The 27,693-nt window shown below is 38.5% G+C and overlaps 1 protein-coding gene across 5 annotated transcripts in view; it reads right to left on the reverse strand.

Annotated features, from left to right (window-relative positions):
* Positions 1-405: 405 nt before the first annotated feature.
* The window catches only part of LOC133527706 (sodium channel protein 60E), a 269,985-nt gene continuing 242,697 nt past the window's right edge, over positions 406-27,693 (reverse strand). The window contains exons 8-32 of one of the 5 annotated variants that reach the window (XM_061864842.1): positions 26,994-27,128; positions 26,463-26,680; positions 13,928-14,037; positions 12,418-12,677; positions 11,963-12,086; positions 10,722-10,856; positions 9,872-10,086; positions 9,466-9,636; positions 9,105-9,298; positions 8,616-8,859; positions 8,140-8,414; positions 7,816-8,054; positions 7,650-7,742; positions 7,445-7,562; positions 7,048-7,363; positions 6,698-6,973; positions 6,281-6,577; positions 5,906-6,194; positions 5,585-5,778; positions 4,815-5,017; positions 4,310-4,579; positions 3,832-4,191; positions 3,535-3,760; positions 3,041-3,152; positions 406-2,193 (exon numbers count right to left, since the gene is read on the reverse strand). In XM_061864842.1, coding sequence (XP_061720826.1) covers positions 1,994-2,193; positions 3,041-3,152; positions 3,535-3,760; positions 3,832-4,191; positions 4,310-4,579; positions 4,815-5,017; positions 5,585-5,778; positions 5,906-6,194; positions 6,281-6,577; positions 6,698-6,973; positions 7,048-7,363; positions 7,445-7,562; positions 7,650-7,742; positions 7,816-8,054; positions 8,140-8,414; positions 8,616-8,859; positions 9,105-9,298; positions 9,466-9,636; positions 9,872-10,086; positions 10,722-10,856; positions 11,963-12,086; positions 12,418-12,677; positions 13,928-14,037; positions 26,463-26,680; positions 26,994-27,128 — 5,274 coding nt within the window. In that variant the 3' untranslated portion in view covers positions 406-1,993. Of the gene's footprint in view, positions 2,194-3,040; positions 3,153-3,534; positions 3,761-3,831; positions 4,192-4,309; positions 4,580-4,814; positions 5,018-5,584; positions 5,779-5,905; positions 6,195-6,280; positions 6,578-6,697; positions 6,974-7,047; positions 7,364-7,444; positions 7,743-7,815; positions 8,055-8,139; positions 8,415-8,615; positions 8,860-9,104; positions 9,299-9,465; positions 9,637-9,871; positions 10,087-10,721; positions 10,857-11,962; positions 12,087-12,417; positions 12,678-13,927; positions 14,038-26,462; positions 26,681-26,993; positions 27,129-27,693 lie in introns of all 5 variants that reach the window. The other 4 variants (XM_061864841.1, XM_061864840.1, XM_061864839.1 and 1 more) reach the window with 4 other exon arrangements.

Genomic DNA, 27,693 nt, shown 5'->3' on the forward strand with positions numbered 1-27,693 from the left:
GGGGCCTGTTTTGTTTCCTTTTCTTACAATCTTTCTTTATTGCCATTGATTTTTTAACCTTGTTATTTCTGTATTGATTACGTTCTTAGTTTCCTCAGTTGCCCATTGGCAATCCGAAGATAAAGGGACCCCTGATTACCAGTTCGCCGGACGATATCGGCCTGTCAGTTATAGTCAGTTGACAATCGCGAATAACTGGCAGGCCGGTATCGTCCGGCGAACTGGTAATCAGGGGGCCCATTTACCTACCCGTATTGACCTTAAGTTAATTTTACTCACAAAAAAAGTAACCTATGTAAAAGGTACGATTACCGTAGGTTTTATTTGTTATTTGACAGTAAATAGCTGAAGGCGTATACTTATATCTGTGCAGGTGTCTTGTTGTTCTTGATATATTCGATTTTTAAAAAAATATTTTTTTTCATACTTTGAAAGAGGGCCATTGTTGATCTGTAAGGTGTGCAGAAAATGATACCTTTCTGCACTAGAGCATTTTACTATCCAAGAACGACTTTTTTCATTTATTTACAATAAGCAATTAAAATTTGGTATTAAATTGATCTATTATACAATTTCCATTCTGATATTTAACGCCCCGTTCCAAAAATAACGATACTTTTACCTAAATTGTGAATTGAAGTACCCTCAAGAAATACTACAAATTTTTATACTTAAGGATGTCTTTTTTAAACACTTATTTAATCTTATTCGAAATAAAAGTAGTGTTTAACTCGGGTGAAAGGCATCATATCAGCCTAAGACCATTGGCGCTTTCAGTGCCTTCGAGCGCCAAACTACCTGTAGTGAAATGAGTGCCTTTCATCCCTTGGTTAACAATCTACTAATCCTTGCTAGTTGTGTTTTAGCTGCTCAATTCGTGACTAAGGGCGTCATGTCTATCATAAGAGATCAATTTTGTCACCTACTGAGTCGAGAGAGGGCTGAAAGCTTTTTAAAAATATGTCGATATCCAAATATAGCTTCATGTTATACACATTTTACCTGGCATAAGTGAATTATTAAAAAAGAGTATTGTATACTTATGTTTGAATGAATAGTTTTGTGCGATTAAGATAATTTAAAGGTTTAATTTGTTCTAGTGAAAAAAATTTACTATAAAACTCAAGCTATTTTCGTGTAATTAATTATCAACCTTCAATTGTTAATGTTAAAGTTGAAATTCATTCGCACTAAAATCATAAAGCGTCGCTGTCTACCCGGTGTGGCAAAGGCACTGCTTGTCTTCACAATCAATTGCATTTCATAAAACCGCGTGCCAGTTTTACGAGTGATTTAATAATATTCAGCAAACAACCGGCGTCTTAACTACTTTATAATAAATAGCGAGAGGCACTGTGAAACTGAAACGATGCCTACATCTACCATATCTTCTATGCTATAAATTGTACAAAACAATTTAATTTCTATTTCACTAAGGCGAAAATTGACGTTTCTTATTATTTTTCACTATAATTTAGCTCTTTGATAACGCTGGTTTTTGCTCGCCGAGCTCTTTTCGATTCAGGTATTCACTATTGTTATTTATCGCCGTATTTTGAGATAGCGGTTAAACTAAACGCGGAGACGAAGCGCCCGTCGTCGACTTCAGGTGTCGGTATCAGTCGTTCTCGTATTCTAAATACTATTTACAACAAAGTCGTCAAATACAACCATCATCGAGATTCCTCATACAACTAGTAAATATCATAAAAACAGCTGTACAATCCACCGGCGACTATGAATCGGCGCGAATACTGAATATCTAGTTTAAAATTGATGAGATACGATAAAACGTCGCTATTGGAAGTTCCGGGTACTACGCCGCACTCGTACCTACATTAATAGACGTGGCCATAAAGCTAGATTAAATTTAAAAATCACAATCACTCCAGCCGTGCCGCGCGAGCGGTAAACATTTGACACTCGGGCCGGAACACTAGACCGTCTCGGGGGGAGTCTGCGGGTCGTGGCCGGCAGGCTCGGCGGACTCGGATCAGCTGGGCCGCTCGTCGCTCTCGCGGTGCACCAGCACGCGCACCACCGTCGGCGCGGCCGGCGGCGGCGCGGCGTCGGGCGACGCCTCGGTCACGAGGATGCTGACGGCGCTGCTGGCGTGCGGCGACGGCGTGCGCGCCCGCGCCGGCGACGTCGCGCGCCGCGCCGACGACCGCAGCGACGTTAGACGAAGGGAACCTGGTGGTGGTAATGTGCTTACAAAAAACGCCAGCGCATGAGATGCGAGGCTCGTCAGAAATCATGATTTAAATTTCAGCGAAGAACCGTAATTCGAGGTTCGTTGAGATTGCCGTATGGATCATTGCAATACTGACATTTTAAGACCATTGTGAAAAAAAGCCTCACGAAGAAAATCTCATTTTTGTAGCGTAGCGGAAAAGCGTAACTTTGCGTGTAGCTGTGAAGCTGCAAGGTCATTCTCTAAGGCAAGTGTTGTACCCCACACATTGACATTTAGGTACAAACCGATAAACATTATGATATTTATGATGAAGATGAGGTTTGTTATGTTTGCCTTAGATTATCACGCTGCATTGCTGGGTTGGATAAACGACACACACAAACATAGTGGGGTGGACATTTGTAATCTAGTTTCTAAAGTGGAAAATTATGTAGCGGTTTATACAATTTAACATGATTATTTAAATTTAAATACTAAATGATTTATACGTTTGTTAAAATCGTCTGTTCAAACCTTGTTCGGTATCAATGAGAAAGCAGCGTAACATGCTTGGAATTGATTGAAAGAAATAAGATCTTAGTAGATAAACCAAGGTTATAAAAAGAATTGATTCTGATGGTCAAAACTATTATATTGAGAGCGCGCTATGGTCTGCATGAGAGTAACAATGTCAGAGTACTTGTCAGTCTGTGAACTTCAAGTATGTAAAATGTCATTTAGACTTACTTGCCTGCAGTTCAGATTCTATCTGACTACATAAAGCGCTAACCACTTCCAAGTAGGTGTTCGAAAGCATCGACTCTAATAGAGGGAGACACGGAAAGCAAAACATTACATATGAACCTGCGCGTTTGGGCCCGCCGTCCTCATCCACCGCGTCCTGGTGTCGCAGGAACAGCGGCAAACCGTACGCCGAGCGACGCCGCGGAGGCGCCGACTCAGACCCGCTCGGCACCTGGCCACAACACTCACTATCATTCCTCTACTTATATACCCTACCGAAGTCCCAAGTTAACCTACCCCACAAGCTTAACCACAAGGTTTAGGAGGTGATTTGAGCTTCATTTGTTGTTAGAAAAGCTCTATAAAGTCCTATATTTATATCTATGAGCGCACATAATAACTTTGGCAAAGTAGACTGTTTATGATTGTGGTCGCACGTTCATTTCTAGGTGAGACGCAGGTACGAACAGTGACTGTGTCAGTGCGTGCCAGTGATTTAATATTAGGGATATCCGCCTTGTGGTAGAGTCTTGTCAGAAACGAAAGTGGGTTTGATTTTCGAAAGAAACTTATGTGCGTTAAAGCAGAGGTTGGTTTTTGGGTTAGTCGTTTACCTGATCACCAGGCGTGGCCCCCGGCAGGAGTAGGAGGGGCAGGTTAAGCCAAGCCCCTCCTAGCTCGCTCAGATCCGAAGCGTCGGAAGCTCGAGAGGATTTCCGACTAGTGGATGCGTGCGACCCTCTTCGGACGTGTAGCAAAGCGCTGAGGCGACCTCCCCAACCACCACCAGGCGACCATTTTGTACTTTCCTCCTCATTTGAAGGACTACGATTCTTTCGCCTGAAAAAAAAAATCGTTAGAAACTCGCCAGATACTGCTTCAGATCATAAATGATGTTTAGAGGGTCTTACTTGATATACTCCCTAAACGTCCGCTGTATCGTTCGAGCGGCTTTGTCTTCTCTCTTCCATATTCTAGTAGACGAAACGATTTCGAGTTCCTTTCTGGTTGGAAACTGTTTCTTGAACTTGATATCCATCTGTTCCTGTAACTGTCTGAAAGTATCTGTCTCCTCAACATGGCCCAGGACATGTTTGACTAACGAATGAAGAATGTCTAGACAGTGGATCTTGTTTCCTCTGGCAATGGGGAGATTGAAGCTGACTAATGCTACTGTATTTGGTTTTGATATTCCTAACGGTGGATCCAGAGAAGCGATGAAATCTGAGAGCTGAGCGAAACTTATAAACTGGGTTGCGTGTGGATCATATCTGGAAATAAACAGCGTAAATTACTTTCTGATCAGAAAAAGATGGTTTGAACAAAAACAGATGTACTTCAAAACCAGAACTACCTATAGTTACTGGACAAATTATGAAATCAACTTACTTAGACCATCTAATATAGAACATTTCCAAGTCATCTTCAACTATTCCTATTTCCTCTTCCTGATGGGCTTGATTGAAGTTCTCTAAAATAATGGCTATGTACATGTTGATGACAATCATGTAGCTGATGATAATGAAGGATGTGAAGTAGGTGATGGCGAGAAGGGGGCTTCCGCAGTTCCCATTGTTGCCGTGATCGCCGTATTCGCAGTCGGGGGGTGTAATCATTAATGATTCTAGGACGTCGTTCCAGCCGGCTGACGTCATGAGACTGGAAAAGGAAAAGTAGACTTTATTTTTGCTAAATTGTCCATGTATTTATAAGAACAATAAATTATTTTTCTACATTCTGTTTTATGTTAGTATGGTGAATATACGTCGATGAGATTGAAGATGAATTGAATTTCAAACTGCGGTTTTTTCTGCTGCAACCCGCCGGAAATCTTATCTTACTAAAGCTAGCGTGCGTGATCACTGCTGAGGTATATGTGTGTGAAAATACTTACCGAAAAAGCAGCTGCATGCTCCTCCCAAAGGTCTGGAAGTTGACGAGGTCATCTAGCGCGCCCTGCTCCTTAACGTGGCCGAACACAGACATGCCTATGATGGCGTAGATGAACGTGATGAGTGCCAGTAGCGCGCCGATATTGAACAGCGCGGGCAGGGACACCACCAACGCGAATAGCAGCTTTCTAATGCCCTTAGCGGCCTGGAAGTTGTAAAAGATTTTTTTGTGAAATCGGCTGCTTGTTGAAATTGAGAATGGGGTTAAGAACAGCCAACTGGTCACTACAGAGGGTGCAAAGGGGGAAAAAAGTCATTTTGACCGTTAGTTTATGATTATCTTATTCGCCAACCGTTTTCATGAGAACAAGATACTTCAAAGCGCCAACGGGACTTAACTGGTGAAAATTTTCGATTTTGCTACTATTGAACATTTTCATGTGAACACGTTTTGTTTGTGTCATCTGGTAAAAGGTCTTATAGCTATAATACGTGGTTGGCATTTTCAGTGACTCGTGGAACATTAAATGTGATGACTCGGATGAAATTTTCATCTGTGAGGTTGGATCGTTTATTTATATTACTAACTGAGAATGCTTGTTCAGTTTCTGGTTTAATACTTAAAAATTTTAAGCCAAGACATAGAATATCAGACCGAAAATCACAGCTTCCTAGCATTATCAAATGTAGGTATTAAATGAGTTCGGGAGCGGCACTCTAGCGGAGTGCTCCTAAATAACTTAAGTAGGTGTGATGAACGAAGGATACTCACTTTAATCAGTCTTAAAATTCTCCCTATACGAAACACGCGGACCACCCGAAGTAAGGTGGGGGAAATCGGCAGATCTATCATAATGTCTTCCATAAGGATGCCGAGGATAGACGCTAGCACGAGCAGGAAGTCGAACACGTTCCATGGAACCGTGAAGTAGTGGTAGCGGAGCCCTATTATTTTCACTATTGCCTCTGAAATGAAAGGGAAGAAATCAGATGGCCGAAGGGACTACAATTTAGAAATAGGAGCTGTGGAGGGGGTATCCATCGACATACAAATTATTAGGAATAGAAATAATTGTAAAGGTTTGAAACTTACCTAATCCAAATACTGTAGTGAAAAACGCGTTACTAACTTCTAATATAAAGAAAACGGAATGTGGTTGATCGTAATGTTCTATGCCCATCGTCAACATATTCAAGAATATAAGTACGAAAATAGCAATTTCAAAACGGCGCGAGTTTGACAAGTCGTAAAACATCGCGAGGAACTGATTCCTTGGCCTTTTTATTACTTTCTGGGGCTTCTTTCTGCCAAGTTTCTTCATGGCTGTGTAGTAATGTTTTTGGCTTTCTGTCAGAAACATTTCTAAAACTCCACCTTCGTACTAAAACAAAGAAAAACGATTTAGAAACAGACTGGATTTGAGTACTGGACACATAAATTTGACAAAAGTATTCTAAATTGACTCACCTTTTTCTTAAGCATATTAAAATTATCTATAATTACTCCTATGAATAAATTAAGAGTGAAGAACGATCCGCACACTATGAATATTACAAAGTAAATATAAGCGTAAAGGTTAGCTTCTCTGGCTGGTTGTAGGTCTACCCCTCGTGCGTCTACCGCGTCCGCCATCACTTCCATCCAGCCCTCAAAAGTAGCCACTTGGAAGAGTGCCAGATACGCTATACCTACATGGTCGAACGATATTTTGGAGTTCACCCAAGAGTAGTTGTTATAGTAGCACTCCCATTTATCATTCACTTCCTGAAAAAAAGTAATTTAAAAATAATTTTATTTTAAACTTTAAACTAGATCATTTTCAAACAAAGCTTATATGTAATTTATTTTATTTATTACAAAAATTCATTATCTAGTGATACTTACTGCTATAGGTAATAGCTGATTTTCGCTATTGATACATTTATAGAATTTTCCCCCAAAAAATTGCACACCCATTATAGAAAAAATTAACCAAAATACTAAACAGACAAGTAGCACGTTGAAGATACTGGGTATTGCGTACATCAATGCGTTTACTACGATTCGCATACCCTGCCATCTCGATATTGCTCGCAGTGGTCGCAGCGCTCGTAAAGTTCTGAGCGACCTTAACACCTTCAAGTTTTCATTCTCTTCTATTAACAAACTAAACACTGACACCTGAAAGACAAAAAAATTATAACATAGCATTTAACGTCAACTCAAATTAATTTTATTTTATTTATGTTACTTACAAAAACTATAGTAAAATCCAGCAACGTCCAAAAACTCGTGAAGTATCGAAAAAAACCCAGCGCAATCCATTTCAGAAACATTTCAATTACGAAAATCATACAAAAGCCGAGATTTGTCCAGTAAAGAATTTTCTTAAGCGGCTTATTCTTCTCGAGATGTATGTCTTCAAAGCAAAGGGTTATGCTAGATGCAAAAATTAGCACCAGGACGAACCACTCAAATGCTGGCGTGTCGACATATCGCATAACGAATGTACGAAATACCATCCATCGCTGGCCCATCTTTGTTTTGATGCATGTATCCCAACAAGGACAGCTAGAAGAAAAAAAGAACTTCAGTTATGTTCAAATTGATGTCATAAAAATATTTGATTTCAATCATGGAGGATCTTCTTACTAATCGTAGCACTGAACCGGATAACAATCTTGTGGAACTTTCTCCTCTTTCGGGATCCCGAATCCCGGAAAATTTCCCATCGCATCAGCATACTGCCCCTTGGAGTTTTTTCTCCCACCTACGGTTAATTCATCTACATAAGAGACCAAAGTTTGCCACGGACGCTTCATGTCTTCGTCTTCTGGTCTTTTGCCAGATTCCTTACATGAAACGTTTGGTGGCTCCCTTCCTTGTCTCTTAGATTTTTCTGGTGTCGTCCTAGTGGACATATGGGCCATTTCGTATTGCTCGTTATCATCTGAAAAGTAACAAAAGGCGAATGAAGTACATGCACTATAAAAATGAAACAGCATGCTTGTCTCGTTCTTTACCTTTTGTCTCTGAGGGCTGCGTGTGGTATCCCGAAGACATTTGATTCAATAATCTTTGCGCGTTCACCTGCTCTGGCACTACAGACAAATCGTCCAGGTTCTCTTTTGAATCTTCTCTAATACTAGTTATTTTATGTTCTATTGCAAAGTCCTTTACATCTTTTAAAGTTTCTTGGCTACCGTGGTTGAAGTTGTTTCCGGATTGAAATAGAGTAGGGTAGTCAAATCCGACTACTGGCCTGAAAATGTTAGTAGTGGGTTAGTAATATAAACGCTCACTTTTCAATGTCGGTAAGTAGTGCGTGTTAGTTGTGTTATACATACCTGTTTAACGCTTCTTGGTAACTATGACTATATATATTGTCGTGAGGAAACAGGACCGTAGTCTCCTGTACATTGGAAAAGTAAGCATTCTGTTCGCTAGGTATCGATGCCTTTTTCTGCGTCGTGCGATTTTGTATCATAAACTCGTTAACTAGCTCTTCTAACTTAGATTTTTTTTCAGTCTCTTTGCTTTTTGATATAAGGAAACCTTTTTTTCTTACTATGGAACGTATTCTATCGAAGCTTTTAGCTAGCTTGGAATCCTCGCCTACTTCCTGAAAACGGTTGAAACAAAACGGTTAGCAAGATGGTTTGATATTATGGTCGGTGCATTAATGTAAGCGGCTGCAGTGTAAAAAGTGTCCTCTCTCACGCGCGTGTCATCGCCCAGCTTTAAAGCATGTTGTGCTCCTATAAAATTTGTGCCATTTGCGGTGTCGTGCCGGTGCGGTGATCGCATAAAAGAGTCTTTTTACCTTTTTGATTACCTCCTTCTTATTTTTAAGCTCTTCGCTGTTAAAGCTGTTGAGCAACAAGGCAAGGAAGAGATTGAGCACCATGAAGTTGCCCATGACGAGAGCAGGGAGGAAGATAAAGAAGCAGCTCTCGGCGCCGTTGGCTTGCTCGGCGCGCATGCAGTCCCACAGCGGCTCGATCCACTCGCCGCACAGGATCCGGAATATCATCATGAACGAGTGGAAGAAATCATTGAAGTTCCACCTTAAACACACATATTTACAATTATATCGACCAGAAAGTAAGATCAAGTGTAGCAATAGATTGAATCTATAGATGTAAGTGAAATAAATAAGGCAGAAATTGAAGTAAATATAGCAATAGATATACTTATAATTACGGAAGAAAAAGTAGAGACTTTTAGTAAAGTGTAAGGAGAAAAGTGCAGTTCAATAGAAGATAAAAAGAAATTTGAAGAAACTGGTTTGAGACCAGATGTTGGGTGGTACCTGGGCACATCATCCGGCTCGAACTTTTCGGGTGTGTACGACTTAGAGAACAGTTGCATACCGATAACAGCAAATATGTATATAACTATCACTAACACGAACGTCAAATTACCGAGAGCACCGATTGTCGATATTATAATACTCAACAACACTTTCATTGTAGTCCACGATTGAGCTAACTTTAACACACGCAACTGAAACAAATAATTTCAGATTATATTTTGTTTCTTTTCTTAGTTCCTACAGGTGCTTCAATTCTATTTTTTTTCATGTTTTATTTTTAATTTGTGTGCATGAATACTCCAAACAGAGTTACTAGATTATTTATAAAAACTACACCTCATTTATAATTCATACTTACCAAGCGAAGGCCCCGTAGCACAGAAAGACCGTCAACAAGCTCAAATATGAGATCAAGCAGACTGGCCGATACTATGATCAAGTCGAATATGTTCCAGCCGCAAGCAAAGAAGTCCTTGCTCATCGCCATCACCTTCATTATACACTCTAAAGTAAATATTGACGTGAACACCTAGAATTAAAGCAAATGTTAATATGATTTTTATTCATAAGTAATAAAGAGACCAAGATACGTAATAGTAAAATAAACCACAAATACAGAATAGGGTTATCTTATTCAAAACAGAATTCCAAAAATGGTCGTTGATAATCATTTTAGTAGGTAGGAAAATGCGGAAAGAATGTTTAAACATTTAGTTACTTGAAATGCTTTGACTAAGAGAGGACATTAAATCTGCAAACCATACCTTATTTCCTATATCTAATACATTTCTAACGTTTTCGCTCATGCCGTGGTGTTCCAACGCTAAGAACAGCGTATTGAGAACTATACACGTTGTTATGAACAACTCGAATAGTGGGTCCTTCACAATTCCGTACAGACAATTCTGAAACTGCAGCCAGCCCTCGTAGTCAATACAGCAAGTCACGCAGCATTCACAGTTTCTGTCCATCAGTTCGTCTGCGATAACATTGTTCCAGTTAGTGAACTTCTAACAGCAATACTCAACACCAATAATCACATTCATATAAATAAGTAGAAATCCGAACACTCAAGAAGCCAAAGCGTAACGAAGCGGTTTCAAATCGGACGCAAAGCTTTGATTCCAAAATTGTATCTATAATTGAACGTGGCATGCATTTAAAGCGATAGATCGGGACTAAGAGGATAATGCAGAAAAATGCACGGTACCGGTACAACACGCCAATTCGTAAAATTTTGCACAGTCTGTCTAATCGGTGCTATTGCCAGTGAAGTGAAAGTCTGTGACTACTCAAATTGTAATTGTTATAATTTTGTTTACAGGAAGAGAATCACATAGAAGAGTTGCGTGAAGAAATTATCAAACACAGATATTTAGAATAGTGTTAGTATATGTATAGTTTACTTATTATGCCTGGAAGTTTGGATAGGAAACAGCTCGTAACATTGAATGGCTACGTCTGTTTCAGTGCTTTTCTGACAATTTCTTCAGCGGTCTCGCATGCGACTCCGATAATGACAATGATAGCAAAACCAATCGCAGTTACCCTGCAGTCTTCCTGTGGGGAACAGGGGTGGACTGGGGTTTAGAAAATGCGTCTGTGTTTACTAACCTGTGAAGTAAGTGCAATTTTGTTCATAATTGCCCATATGAGTTTTGTGCGTGGCTGCCAATAAACTGAGCTCATTAATTTTCGTCGTCTCCGCTTGGGGGAGGTCGGGCGCGCGCTTGTATGGCCAGTCCGCCCCTGACGATATTAATGAGGTAGAAGCGAGATTGCAATAGTGTCGAACAAAATGCTCAACGAGGTCGAGCCCCGTCGAGAAGTGATTCTAAAAGGTGATTACCAGCCGTTTGACAGCTATTTCAGCTCTGATCATACCAGTTTTATGTATATAATTATTATTGCGATATTTATAACAGAGCGAAAATTGCCGTTAGGTAACTTAGCGTGACTACTTAAATTATGAATTTGCCAAAACTCTGGTCAAAATTTGAAGGCTTATGCAAACCAACCATATATAAAGAAATTGTTGCCAACTGTAGGTACTTATAAGAAACTGTTAGAATGGCCATGAAACCAATTTGTTAGATTTATTGGACATTCGTCTAGCTTCTGGAGGATTTACTTATTAAAAACCGTTTGCTCAAGACTTAGAAAACAGATGTGTGAACGTTCTGAAAAAGATGCTCAAAATGAAATAGTCAACGAATTGGATATGAGACTTATATTAGGATAGAGCAAGTCAAGAGCAGTCAAAGTTAGAAATTTAGAAGTTTTGTAGATAAAACTACAGAAATTTAGAAAAATACCCAGAAGTAGTCTGTACACTGTTTTCGAATAATATAAAAAGATAATTTTGCAAGAAACATAAGCGTCGAAAGTTCATAGAATAGCCTACGGTACTAGATGTTTATTTCAAACGTGGCAGATTCAAAAGTAGGTATAGAAGGAATATACCATGCATAGAACCAGAAATATCTTACATAATGAATGCTAATCTACATAATTTAGAGTCAGCTCTTGCCAATGTCGTTTCAGCGCATGTCGTGTATTTTGTTGTTTGTCTAGTTGTTGGTGTAAGCATTCATTCTGTTATTGCAGCATTGTTTCACTTTGTCCTGTGCTCCAGAGAAGCCGTGCCAATTGGGAATAAGTGTTCTTGTGTCGTGCTATCTAATACTCAAAAGAAACTGGACTTCATTTATTATTAGATACTAAGCAGTAGAAAGTAAACGCCAGGAAGATTCTGCTAACGTAAAATTCCTCTGATGGACTTGTTGGTACACTAGATGGCAAGACACATTTTTTCAGGGTTAGAAGCTGTGCAGTAAGCATATGCATTTCTTTACCTAGCACCACGATTTGGTTGAGGTAGTCCGGGTTCAGCGGATACTTCTCTTGGATGCTCTTATCCCCCTTCTTCTTGTCTGACGATTTCTGCTTCGATTGTGGTGGCTGTGTTTGTGCTGGTTCCTGTAAAGTATCATAACAATTTAATTAATTATTCTCGTTTCATACCTACATCGCATCGCACGAACATGATATTGTAAACAATCATGAAACATGTGTTTTGTCGTTATCTTTAGTATTAAACATAATTTTGTAGGATATAGGATATTGTTTAGGTTATGCGGTTGGCATATATTGTTTAAGTACTTATCGATAAAAAAAATCCTTTCCTAATACTATCGCGAGTTAATACAGCTATTTATACCTTTATTTTTGAGTGTTTTAAGTACGCTAAGTAATTTCTATCATGAAAAGGTTTCGGAAAACGTTAAGATGAACGAAAGATTGTCCTTACCCGTGGCATCAAAGCCAACATAGTAGGCGGCTGCGGCGGCGGCGGCGGAGGCAACTGTATGTGAGCCCGCCGCGGATGTGGATGAGGATGTGGATGAGGATGCGAGTGCGGATGCGGCGCCTGGTCATCGGACGTGTGCTCGCCGTCGTCGTGGTCGTCGACGACACCCGAGTCGTCCAGCGACGACTCGCGGTTGTTGCTGTGGTCGCTCAGCTGCCGGCCCGCGGCGCTCAGCGCCCCACGACCTGCGAAGAGTATCACTGAGGGTACTGTATAAGAGTGCTCTAATAGCCATGCATGCTTAAATCATAGTAATTTGAAAAGTTTTTTAGTGTTAGTTTTGTGATGTGTCAAATCGATTTGTGTACCTATTCAATTAAAGTTGAAAGACCTTGAATAGGCAATTCACATAATTTAAAATAGTTCATTATCAAAATAGGTAGTTGAAAGTTTTATTTTCTATGAGTATTTGTATTTGTAACTAGTCAAGAAGGAATAAGTACTTGATAAAGAAGGAATTAAGAACTCTCCAAAACCTTAATGCCGGTTTTGGAACATGGATAAAACAGAATGATCACAGAAAGTTTAATGTACCTACTTGGATCATAGAAAACATAGTTATTATCAACACCGAAAATATAAAGCTCGAAGTTCGAGGGATTGTACAGGAACCCTGTAGTTTAAAATCCCCCAGACTTCGTTTGTGAACTGCAGCTACTTACACTTGGATTTAGGATAGGTACAACGAAATGGGGGCACAACAGGTTCTACCACGACAGGCTAATGATTCAGTGGGTTTCCTCAGTGCATTACCTAATGCGTTTTGTTGGGGTGAAGCGTGTGTGAGGGCGAAGGCGACGACGTGATGTAAATATAACAATATGAGGACAACTGGGTTAGTCCACAACGCCCCAATGAGCTTACTTTAGTTCGTTGTCAGTTTAGAGTGAATGACGATTGCGAATAAGTGACTGGCATATGCAGATGCGAGGGGCACAAACCGAGCCACCCATTACCTAGTGTGATGTAAGCGCTCAACGTGGCCGGGGGACCATATTTCAGTGTACCTAGGGTAAAAAGTTGTAAAGGTTTTTTGGAAATAAAAGATTTCGATTCCCATGCAAAAATATGAAAAGATTCCGAAATTTTTCCATGTGGAAATTATGCTATTTTGTAAACTCTCCGACGTCACTGCTACATCAGTGACATCAGAAAGGGCGAAAACCACCTAACCCACCCCCACTTGACCCCAAACAGCCTAACGTGTCAATGTGTTACCCAGCGCGTGTTCAGGTTGGAGAGTGCGGGGAAAAGCGGCAACGTGTTACCCGAGGGTCATGAAACGCATGCTCCGAGTAAGCACGCTAGATCGATGCTGGCTACCATACATTCCTAAGGGAAGAGTGCGTTTCGTGACTTTCGTGGCTGAGGCGGTGGTGTCGATGTGCATACAACAACGGAAGGCACAAACCAGGTTGGTCCACAACAGCCAAACGAGCCAGCGCGTTACCTAGTGCGTTGTCGGGGTGCAGCGTGTGCGGGGGCGGGGGCGGCGGCGCGGGCGCCGGCGGCGGCGATGCGCTAGGCGTCACAGACCGAGACCGGGACCGGGACCGCGATCTAGAAAATGTTTACAAGAAAATTAAGAAAAAAGTCGTTAAATTGACACAATTATTGGGATACTATTGCAGAACGGTTACATGCTCCCTTCGCTAGCCCAGACAAAAAGCCGACGAGCTAACGCTTGGAAGATGTTGACTAAATACTAGGCAATAATTTTGAGAGGAATTGTTTCATCATATTCTTTACCGGTACTCGCAAGCGTTGATAGACATCTTTATCCTTTGATAGAATTTCAATTAGGTATTAATTGGGTGATAATAAAGTTCCCGAATTTAAATACCCCGGGTTTCTTACCACAGTTTGCAGGAAAAATTCTGATAAAGATTGTTAAATTATTTATAACTGGCACCAAGCAGAGTCATACATTTTCACCATTTAAATCATTCCCCATTGTCATCCGGTGAAAATCCGACGAAACTCTAAACTACAATGTGAGAAAATGTCGGGGTTGCTGTTTACGCGGAGCGGCGTAGCGCGTTGTTTGGAATTCATTAGTGGCGTAGCACTACGGCTACGGCGTAGCCGACACGGTGGCAGGGATCTACGACTATTGTTTATTCATTTACTCATTTCATTTGCCTAAATGAATTTGCGAGTATAATATACTATTTTTTTTATCTTATCTTTAAGATATTATCTTAATTATTTTGACTGAAAATTATTAGTCACTTGCGGCAATGTGTCCTACTGGCCCCACCCATACCCAAACCCATACCCAAACCCATAAAACAAACATTTTTTTTTAAAGAATTGACCCAAAGAATTAGGCCTCAATTCTCAAAGCTCTAAGGTAATACGTAAGTCGCCGATAACTTTAATCCTACTGGTATTAACCTTAAAACGAATTTAATTTATAATTGTTTAATGGAAAAAAATAGGCAATACGAGAAATGTTCTAGTCTAGTTTAGTCCGATAAGTATTTTAATCCATATAACATAACTTCAGAAGTAATATTCTGAACTGAACAAGACATTCAGTATTTCAAAACTCAAAAATAAACTTCATAGCGTACTTATACCTGCAAATTATTGGAAAATTATCTTTAACAACAATGTGCGTAAAAATACACAATCATTTTTGAGCACCTTTTGCAAAATTCCAGGTAAGGTCAACTGGGATAAATGCAACTATGGGATTATTGTGTATATTTCTCGATTTCGAATACGATTGGTCCGGACGCCTCATATTACGTTTTTTCCCCGGTCGACCTTACATGAGTAGTATTTAATAAAACGTAAAAAAATGGAAATATGCAGCACAAGACAACGCCAGCACCCTTCGCTTCCTGCTCACCACGCCAAGTTACGCAAACACATTATCATGCAAATCCACCGTGTTGGCGCCAAAACCGGGTCAAACAGGTGTACGCTAGTTGACACACTTAGTTGAGCCCGTAAATAATTTCCCGAGGCTTGTTAGGTGGCTTTTTTAACCACTATCGGCTAATTTGGAACGTTAGCTTGTGATTCATTAACTGTTATGTAATGTAACTGCGGCAATTTTACCTTGCTGTGATAGACTTCAGAGCCACGCTAAGTCTGCACAAATTTGGTAGTAAGAATACATACAATGTTCTAGCTCGATACTTGACGTAGAGGGGATTACCTGTTCGCTGGACGGTATCGGCCTGTCAGTTATTCGCGATTGTCAGCTTTTGGGAATAACTGACAGGCCGATATCGTCCGGCGAACTGGTAATCAATGGGCCCCTTAACACTGGCATGAAAACGACTTGGTTCGACTCTAAGTTTACAGTTATGAATGTTATGATGCAAATAAATAGCTCAATGTATAAAACGCTTAAATTTATTCACGCATTACCGTCGTTTACGCAGTCACGCAGTAGGATAGATGATGAACGTGTGCCATGTGGCGATATTTTAGTGAGTTTCACGTATATCGTCATTAGGTTTCAATTCCATAAAATACCATATGCATATATACTACTTTTCACATCACATATGAGGAAATCATTTTCATTTCAATCAATCATTTCATACGGACGTATCTGTCTCAGTGACTACACACATATTTGTAAATTCTACCTGATTTTTAATTGTAGGTCATTATTGCAATTCATTGTTTTTGTATTGGTAAATAAATGTATTTTTAGTTATTTATCCACATCCCCATCCTCATCCTCATCCTTATTCTCATTCTTTCTAATTTTCATATTCAATCGTTGGAATGAAGTTAAGAAAGGTCGGGACGGGTTTTCGTGATAGAAAAATCTTACACTTTTTTCGCTTAGCTCCTATCTGCCAAGTCCGTACCGTCCGATAAGGAACTTGGATCCAAAAAATTGAGTCCATTCAGGTTTATAAATAATTACGTTTTAAATATTGGGTAACCCACTCAGTGTTAATCTCGACACATTGACGTTAAGCCTCTACCTAAAATATTTTAACGCCGGGTGGACGTTAACAAGGGCCCGATTTAACTCAAACAAGAGTGACGCAGCCTTTGCGATAAAATAGTAATGTCACAGCAAAAGATGTGACGATGGAGCAAAATTTTACGTTTCGGCATGCCACTTACCATAAACATACATACATAGTGTACCATATCAGACCACAGAGCTACCATAAAGAAAGTAGCCACGGAATACTTCGTTATTTTCTCGAGTTTAATCGCCTTGTAAAATTAGTAATACGAGCGTAACTTTAGACATAAATGCGCATACTTATATGTACAACACAATACTTATACAGAAATAAATGCAGGCAAATCTAGACCCCACCTTTGTTGGAGTTGGTAAAAAAGTATCTACTTTTTACTCTAGGATGTAATTCCCAGCTTTTCACCCTTCCCACAATCATGGCGAATGTCTAGATATTATATCAAAATCTATTAGCACTTAAGACCCAGACTAATTATCATCTATCGATGCATACAAAAAGCCAGACGGAATGGGATTTCTCGTAGCCGCGAGCTGCAACTATTGAAAAACTAATAAATGACCCGCCATTGATTATTTTTATGGACTTTTAGGGCGGCGGTGCGGTTAGATTTGTCGATTCGTGTCGCGATTAACTTCCCGCAGCGAAATGGAATTGAATTTTCAATAGATTTAGAGGAAGGGAAGGACATATGTACCATTTACTAGCAATAAACGGTGTGCCGCTTTTCGATAGTAATTTTCTGTTGCTAGGGTGGAAGGGTCGGTCGGTTACACTAAACTGTCTGCCATCGTTAAAATGTTTGCAATTTTTATTGTATTAAGGCGGGATCCCAATAGTGTGCGGCACGGTGCGGCACAAGCATTTTTGTACTTATTAAACAGTGTGCGACTGGCAGGATCCCGCCTTGAGAAATTAAATACTCGTAGTTGACTGCTGAGTGACATTGATAATTTTGATCAGCCAGCTAAATGTAAGTACGCGTAATATTTATGTATAACTTTTATACGTTATTTATATGCATTTATATACTTATATAATAATGATTTTAACTCATTTGTGCACCTAACTTACACTACTAATACTAAGTACGAAATTAAAATATACAAGTATTAAGTAACTTAGTTGATTGATGTGAAATATTTTGAACCAGTTATAATTTTGATTACAAGATTTTATATTTAATGTTGACTTTTCTAACCCATGTTTATATATCTACAGTATTTTAGTACTATGTAAGTACCTATATGATATTTTAATAATAATTGGAGGATTTTAAATGTAATAAAAAGTCATCTTAAAAATCGCCGTAACGTAATATTTTCGCAACATAGCGGGGAAACTATGCAACTGTTTAACAGTGAATGGAATAATAAGGAAAGAGTTGTTGGTTGGTACCTAATGTGCATTGTTCCGGTTAACTTCTTTAAACATTTACGTTATGGTTCTCAATAAATAAAATAAATTAGAAACGAGAAACTCCCCTTCATAGAAAGCAAGCTTTTTTGAGGTTGTCGTTCTGTTAATTCATACCGTTTCAAATTTAATTTAACGCTCGAAACTGTTTACCAATCCTGAAACATTTCATTAACAAACGAAAAGCTTTCAAACACTGATTAATAACAGTTAAATAGGTAAAGCTAGAGGAGCCCATTTATTTTCCAGTTGGAATAACTCTGCTTTGTGGAAGTTTGCGGGAAATTTATCGGATCTGCTTTCGAGTGTTGGGATATTAGTCTGAAGCTCAGGGGAGAAAGCCGCTTGGCTTGTAGGTAAGTGCAGAAAATGCACAGAATACCTTCCGCGAGGCAGTGAAAGAATACACTAATCCACCGCGTGGCGGAGCGTATAGCAAATGATGAATCTGACAAATTACTTCGAGGGACTTCATTTCGGTAAAGTTTTTCAATAAAGATTCCTTATTATCGCTTGGCGATAGAATCTAATTTTCGATAAATGATCAACAAAAATGACAGAAAATCCTGAGAGAACTCACTCATCTCATAATATGATGATACCCATGATGTTGCATTCTGCAATTTATTGACACGAAAATTAATCCCATTTTACAAATACTAAAACAGCTTTTAACGTCCATAGTATAAAATCTTGATGATAGTATTTTTTACGGGTACAACAATACTTATACCTAAGTAGCTATCAGCACGAGTTGTGAGTTATTGCGAGATCCTGTTGAAGGAGTGTATGGAACTGTGCTACGAATACAGACAGCGTTATCTGTAGATGCAGATGCATCAATTATTAAAGAAATTGCTAATTCCGTTTTAAAATCAAGCATAGTAATAAATGCTGGACCATCTAGCTCTTTTCCGCAGTAAAAGATAATTAAGCGTGTACCTACTCTTGAACTTAAACATCAATCGTAGAACAGATACTACGTAGTAGTACAAACTATATTTTTTAAGCACCAATATTGTGAATAATATATCAATAAATAACACGATAGTGGCAGGAACGCGAACACTGCAAGATAAATTGCGATCATGGCAGTTTGTGAAAAAGTTAAAATCCTTTTAAAATACACCAAGTGCACAAAATAAAAGGTCGGTGACAGCTGGCGCGGTTTTATAAAAACCCGCGTGTGAAAAGCTTTAGCCACCGTGCAGCGGTCCAAAAAACTGCAGATTTTCGCGCCTTATCTATGTTGAAAATGCGTTTTACAGTATTGCCGAGCGAATATATTTTATTTGGAGTCGTTTAATTTCAAATTTATCTAGTTCATGCCATATTTTATTTATTGCGCGGTAAGTTTATTGGTTTTCCTCGTTTTGTGACTTTACAAGTAATTATTGTTCAATCTTCCAGTTAATCTCCTAAGGGAACTGGGAAAGAGGTATTAGGATTTATTAAGGGCATGCTATTCTTATCTTTCGACAGATATGTATTTATGTGACTAAACCACCCATAGAAATTGTGTCTCGTGATCAATCAATCGCGCAACTGTGAATGACAAGCCTTTTTTGTTACGCAAAATGACGCAGTGAGTGGATTCAGGGCATTGTTCTAACTGAGCGACGGATTAGGCAGTAGCGGCGGCGAATACATTTTAGTCCTGTTATTAACCTCTGTTTTGATATCCCAGATTCTAAAATGACAGTCTACTATCCGATCTGCCCAATAAAAAAGGGTCTTATGTACATTTTTTTATTTTATTTTATTTTTATTTTTTATTAAAACAGATTACACAGTATTACAGTGAGACACTAAGGCACTGTGGAATGCATACAATATAATTACTATCCAAAAACGTTAACGTAAAGTTGTGTTATACAATAACAAATAAACTTAAATACTAACCGAAGACGCGTGATCATCCATCGCCTCACATAACCTCTTACATTCGTCACATAGTATCTTCCAACTACTGGCAAAAACATCACAGTCAGGAAACATGTTTTTATAATATGCTTAACTCGTTCTCGTCTTTGATGTAGATATGGCCAGCGATTGATAATAAACATAGATGACGAACTAGCTCTGCAAAATGACCCCACACACATTGTGCCGAAGCGGGCGGGGCGTCAACTTTGTGCCGCGGAGCTATTTAGTTCGCAAATGGCGGCTCGTTGTCACAGACCTATCAAATTTACATTAATTCCTATCGGATATATTTCTGTGCCACCAAACTAAACATCAGAGGTGCCCTATAAGATGAACGATCCAATGTTTTAATTGTTTCGGAGGCTTAATGATTAAGCCTCCGAACTTAATCGCCTTTAAACACGTGCGACCAACGAACAAATAATAAGCCTGTATATTAGTACACTTTAAAATAAAATAATAAATGATCATACAAAAATATTGCATATAAAACATTCTATATCGCATGAAACCGTCTACTTAGAGTTGGTATTCATTGTCATTTAATCATGTATTTTCGAGAGTCAACGCTACAGCCAATCACAGCGCCTTATTTTATAATACACCAACAGTAGTTCGGGTGGTTTAAATTGACTAATCATGGTCAAATGAAGTTTCGTCGAAGAAAACAAGATCTAAACTTTCACGAGTTGCAATTGGTCCGTTATGAGTACTGCATGTTTTAATAGTGGGGCCACTTTTACGCTGATATTTTGTTTGACGTTAGTCTTCCATGATTTTTTCGTTCGCTGGATATGGCAAAGTTAAAGGAATCTGATGTTATCTTTACGCTGCACCTTTACACACTGGAGCACTGGATATATGTCTTCAGTAGATATTTGAGATTCAAATAAGGAGAACAGGATATATGTACCAGAGTCGTTATCTTATACCTTTAAACGAGCAATTCTTGTATATGTATATATATATATATATATATATATATATATATATATATATATATATATATATATATATATATATATTTCCGTGATCTCGGAAACGGCTCTAATGATTTCGCTGAAATTTGGTATATGGGGGTTTTTGGGGGTATACAATCTATCTAGATTAGTCTTATGTTTGGGAAAACGCATGTTTTCGAGTTTTCATGCGTTTTTCTTTCGACGCAGAATATGGTCGCTAATTTCGTGTTATGAGCCACTGTCCGTCTGGTCCAGCGGGTTAAGACGCGGACTGCTAAACGAGTGTTACGGGTTCGAATCTCGCCCGGTGATTCACTTTTGTTTTTTTTTATATGTTCAAGTTTATATATAATTTTTTTAATTTTTATTATTTTACACACGTTTAATTTAGTAAAAAAATGTAGTTAAGATTATCACCTATAGACCACCATATTACAATAAATAGTTATAACCGAGCAAAGCTCGGTCGCCCAGGTACTTATTATATTATCCACAGAAGTCACCTTTTAGTAAAATGTATTTGAGCTAAATATCATTTTAGTAAATTAATCAGAGCTTATTATATGACTATGTCCCCCCGTAGTTAAAAACACAGCCCGACTTGTAAGTATTCAATTAAAATATAAATAAAGAAACAAACGTCTCAAATTACCTACGGATCGAAATACAATAAAGATTGCTCATAATATTATTAGACAAGGAAATACAAGATACCAGGGTCGCTGTTTCTAAGGAAACGGGAGGAAAACGAGAAGTGTAAAGGATACGCCTACATTGTAATTTGTGTCCGCCCTAACTACAAAATTTTCGTACAAAAGTCTGTTTACGTGGCCCTGTTTACGAAGCAGGAGGTCCTGGGTGCGAATCCTGGTAAGGGCACTTATCTAGGTATGTATTTTTCTATGTAAATATGTATCATCGTCTCCTAGTACCCATAGTACAAGCTTTGTTTAATTTGGGGTTAGGTCGGTCTATGCAAGATTGTGCCCAAAAAACCGGACAAGTGCGAGTTGGACTCGCCAACCGGGGGTTCCGTACAAGCGGTCCGTCCGCTTTTTTCGGAATTGAATATTTTTCTTTCCATAACAGGCATTTACTGAGTCAGCCTTCAGCCATATATGCACTAGCAATCTTAAATTTCATGCTTCGTTACATTTTAACTTCAGACTTTATTCTTATGAAAACTCTATTAATATTACGATTAAGTAGGTACGTGTATGACAAAACTATAAGGGTAGTAACGGTACATACTTAGTTGACTACGAACCTATATACCAAAAAATCCATTTTGTGCCAAAAATGCCTTACATCACATTGGAAAAGAGCTGATACTCTTCAAACTGCTAGATAGATATCTATCAAACGTAGTTAAGAATCACTCCAAGGACACTCGTTTCAAGGAAAAAACCGCATCGAAATCGATCCATCCGTTGGATATCTACAATGCCACAGACAGACAAACAGACGGAGATTGGCGTCGAACATATAACACCCCTTCTTTTTGCGTCGGGGATTAAAAAGTAAGATTTGATGAACTGAGAAGGAAACGAATACCTAGGCACAGGTAAACATTAATGGATGTTAGTAAACAGGGAAAAACTAACACACTATTCAATACGCCTTTTAACACACGACATCCATAAATAAAAAGGATACGAGCCATCGCAGAGTTTTATAACGCGACCTCTTTGTGGGGGAATCCTTTGAAATAAGAGGTCGGGGCAGGTAATAAAATAAGGCCATTTCCTACATATCGAACATTGGCTCCAATTGAATTTGTGACAACGGACGAGTTTTTTCATGGGCGCTTTGTAGGGTTACCAGACATCAGAATTTCCCCGCCTTATTAGGAATTTACAAGTGTAATGGAAAAGGGTCACTTTATGTTAAAATATCTGTACAAAATGACCAATGGAAATGCTCTTGAGAGACATACGTCTGGACTACGTCAAAATACGAAATTTTGCAGTAAGGTACTTACATCCGAGGGCGAGAGAGCTGCAATATCCCTCAAAATTAAACAAAACTGCCGCCTTCAATCCTGACCCAAATTTATCATTTCAGCCTTCAGTTTTTTAATAAGTAAACAAAAATAGAAGAACAGTTTTTAGAAATAACATGGTCACATATGAATAAGACCCCACTCCCAGGTCCGGAATTTTTGGTTAGCAATTTATATATTGATCGGGCAACCCTATGCCCTCGTATATTGTGCGTCACGATAACCGACAAATGCACGGTATCATACCGAAATTATCCGCAAAACAATAGCTGTAAGCGAAAATCTTGTTTGGTTTGTTTCACTTTTGCAAAATGATAGGAAGTTTAGTAAAAATATTGTTTTGAGAACTTCTCGTAAGCGCAGTTTGACTTTTTCACTTACTTACTGCATACATTTGCGAAAAAATTCAAAGGTGTATTTTAGGGATTGCAAACCGGATTGATTTTCAATCCGGCCGGTCGGATCCGGCCGGGTTATGACCAAAATCCGGCCGGATCCGACCGGACCGGATCCGGTTTGGTATAGGGATATTGAAGTTAATTAAATGGCATATTTTTCTAGTTTTTTGCATAATACGTATTCCTAAATCTATAATTTAAGTTAATAAATAACTTCTTAACAATAAAATAGAACTTAGTAGTAAAAAGTGTGACTCTGTCAATATCACTTTAAAAACAAAATATGAAATCGGTTATTTATTATATTTAACCATTCACAAGTGCTCAAATTTTCGTTTACAATTGTAAAATTGATTAGTTTCCAAAGCCCGGTAATGGGATGTGGGGTGGGAATTAGAACTCCTTGAAAGGACAAGTTTTCGTAACTGTTGTTTGATTGAATTCTTTGTTACGTTGACATCCATTCCAGTAAGAAAATAAGATATTTTACTATTAACCAAAATGATATTAAATTTGCCCTCATTTTTTTTCCGAGAAAGTAGGAGACTGTATGATTAAAAAAAATAACTTTTTCTTAATTTACAGATATAGATAGTTTATTATTCAAGTAGGCATATTATAATGCGCTTATGAAACAGAAAACTATATTGTTCAAATTATAGGGAATGGAGCACGACACGACGATCTCATGCGAAAAATAATAGTGTAGGATTGAAATCCATCGCGGAAAGAGACTCTCTAAGAATAGTTACATGGATCAAATAAAGAATTGGCTAGACGTAGAGTAGCATGTACCAGGAGATGAAGGAAATTGCAAAAGATTGGATGAAATTATAAATACAAAAGATTCTCTCGTAAATTTGAATAGAAAATAACCATATATACATATATATATATAAATATCTGAGCAAAATATCTGAAAAAAAAACTGAGCAAACTAAAGATTATCAATGTTATCATATATTCATTCACACATATAACACATATTGATTAGCCTAACTCTAGTCGGTTGAGTACCGCCGACTTAATTGTGCTCATTTGTTTACTTTTAATCTCCTATCACAACATTAACCTTCTCTTTAGAATAAATTACAAATGCCTTCCATAGCATCTCCATTCTTTTATTTTTCCTTCTATAACAGTATTTATGTAATCGTCATATCGTGCCACCAACATGAAAGGCAACTTCTGTTCCCAGTCATCGTCATATATATTTTTATTTAACTAAATTTAAACTTTTTCATTCGTTTTACGCTCTGTTCAACTTCATACCTCTCATCCGTCGCCTTTTCCTTATCTAAAACGCACAGTGCGTGCTGTATTTAGGCGTTTTTTTTATTTTACCGGATCCGGTCCGGATCCGGCGATTTTTACCGGATCCGGTAGCTACTGAAAAGTGCCGGATCCGGCCGGATTACCGGATCCGCCGGACCGGATTGCAATCCCTAGTGTATTTGTATGTGAAGTCCCCAATCCGCATTGGGCTAGCGTGGGGACTATAGTCCAAGTCCTCGCGTATATAAGCTAAATTATTAATCGCTCTCTATTTGCGACCCATTTTTACGCTAGTGTGCAAAGGCTTTTCCTCGGTTGACATCTAGGGTGACATGACGGTCACATAATATAGAAAGACAACATTATAAAGAATGCGATGCTGTATGCGGCGTACGGAGTAGCGTATGTGGGACCAAACCTAAGAATTGGATATATCAAAGCTCGGGTAACCATGAGAACACACGACGCGCGCTTAGTCGGGTTTAAACGCAAAGTCAATGTTCGGTAGCCTCCGGCGACGGATAAAATGGATTTTTGAAGTTTGAGAAGTTACTTGAAAGGGTTTTACTATTTCAGTCGGTTCTGGAGGTTTTATTCTCAAAATCGTTTGACTTGAGATTTAAAATAAGAGACAATGGAGAAGGCAGACAAAGACAACTGAGCTTCAGGTAATGAATGAATAATGGCACAAGATTTAAAAATAATTGGGAATAAAATGGTAAAATGTTAATTATGATAACATAATACCAATAATGGTATGGCGATTAGTTTTTGTAGGCTATGTAACTTACTTAGTAAGAGATATTTCTTGCGCTTAAAACAGGGTGATGCAGGTTTAAATAAGCCATTTGTATTATTCAAAACATTCAAATTAAGAAAAATGTTATACCGGACTAATCAGATAAAAATTCGCTTCACTCTATACCTACTTAAACATTCATCCGTATTTTCAGTAAAAAAATAATCGCTCTTATTCCTGAACAATGTTACTTTTCTAATAGATACGAAGCGTTGACGTATGAGCTACCTGTTGCTGTGATAGCTATAAAACTATCTAGTGTAGAGTCTACACGGACTTAATTGACCTGTTACACTGTCTAGGTAATAACGTTTACTTTGTGCGCGAAAAAATCTGGAGCTTGTGAGATAATAGACTTACTATCTATGCACTGTGTTTTTATTGAATTCCGTTAACTCCGGGATATGGGTAAGTACCTTTAAGGAAACTAAATGGTATAGTTAATAAAATAAAAAAAATTGTGCGTGGAGTCCCTCCGTGCGGAAGAAGTGAAACTTAGTGAAGTGGAGATGAAAATAATGCTATAAAATACATATGGTTTATATTAAGAGGTAAGTGATACGAAGTTCACCGGGTCATCTAGTAATGAATATTATAAATTAAAATAGAAAAACAACTTGAACAATAGATTTAATAATACATATATTTAAATATATATATTCTAAAATTCCTAAATACCTAATAGAAATATAAAAAGAAAAAATACAAAAAGTCAGGTTCCACCGAGATTTGAACTCGGATCGCTGTCATCGGTTACACCATGGAATCGGCTGAGCTAATCGACGAATTTAGTCATCACAAACTCTTACTACTTTATGTTACCGATTATAGCGTTAAACGTTTAACGCAACCTTGTTGGAAGTCGCATAAGAAGTTTCAACAAAATAGTTTTGTAAAAAGTTATTAAATTTTGCATATACTTAGCGTTGTTGTAACACGGACAATTACATTTAATTCAACCAAACAATTGAAATTGAAAACTGTGACATATCAATGCCATTTCGAACATCGATGGTCCGAGATAGTACCTACTTATCTTTAGTTGCAAATGAATAAACTCGTACTAAACACTAATCAATATGTACACAGGCCCTAAGGCAAGTGAACACGCTCCTAAGAGTCTCATTGAGTGCATTATGCAGCCCTGCACGACAGCAACGCCGACACAAGACCAACATAAACCGATTTATTTCTCAAATCCAGTAAAACTACGTGAACAACAATAAATATCCATCCTTTTCTTACCTCTCAGCCACAGCAGCGACGGCAGCAGCATGGTGTATGGCACTCTTTCCTCGTTTGCGTCTCCTCGTCCTCTTTCGTGAGTACGATGCTAATAGAAGCCCTTTGCGGGCGTCTATCCTCTTTTTTGAGTCCTTGGCTAGGGTCCTGACGGCTAGCGACGTAGGGTCGAAACTGAACGTCGAGTCGTCCCTGTGCTCGTTTAGGTCCTTTTTTCTTTCCTGTGATAAAATAAGTATTTTTAGTGCGTATACATAGACAGAAAAACAGGTAACTCTTTTGTTTTCAAAAGCTAAGGATAGGTAATGGATGCTAATTTTTGGTTGGAACTTAAATCTCTTAAATAGATAGATAGATGCAGCATCAGATTGATTAGGTAGAATGACCCGACCACCACCGTCAAAAATGACACTCACTTCTAAGACCTGCGGCCTCTTGAGTGACCTGCAACCTTTTTCATCCGACCTGCGACCTAAGGTCGATCTGTGTAAGATTATCCCCAACTATATAATATTTATTTCTTACTATACCCACCTCTTGCGTGATTTGCGACTCCTCTTCGTAGCTGAGCGCCACGACGGCCAGCATCAGGTTGATGAGATAGAATGAACCGAAGAATACCACCACCGTGAAGAATGACACGGACATCGGGCCGCAGGACGATAGCACCTACAAAACCATACAGTAGAGTTATGTTTTAGGAAATAAACTTTAGTAACTAATTGAGCCAAACACATTTTAGAAAAAGGTCACGTCTGTGGACAAAACATCAAAAATTAACGATCCGGGATCCGAATATCACATCATTCTTTTTTAAATTTCAGGTTCTGCAAATTAGCTTTTGACTCCTAACTTTGCGATATCTACAGGAAAGGCACGAATGAGTTAAGCAGCAAACAATAAAATATGTATGATGAAATGTAATGATGCAAGTCGATTTTCACACTATGGTCGGTGTAACGCGAAATTTGGTAAACTGCATATAAATTTGCTTGACCGCAATCATCGTTAGATTGGTTATTAGTTTATTACCCATTACTCTTAATACATTCCACGAAATGCCCCATCTCTCTCACGCAGTAAACAAAGAGCTTATCTTTGTTAAAATAATATTTATCTCGCCACAACGACAATATTTGACGCGGGCGGTTTCATGTGTGAGCACTATAAAACCCTTTAAAAATAACGCACTGTTATTCAATTTTATACCAGCAAAAGCCTTTAAAAACTCAAA

This window comes from Cydia pomonella, chromosome 18, assembly GCF_033807575.1.
Source record: "Cydia pomonella isolate Wapato2018A chromosome 18, ilCydPomo1, whole genome shotgun sequence".
Lineage (NCBI taxonomy): Eukaryota > Metazoa > Arthropoda > Insecta > Lepidoptera > Tortricidae > Cydia > Cydia pomonella.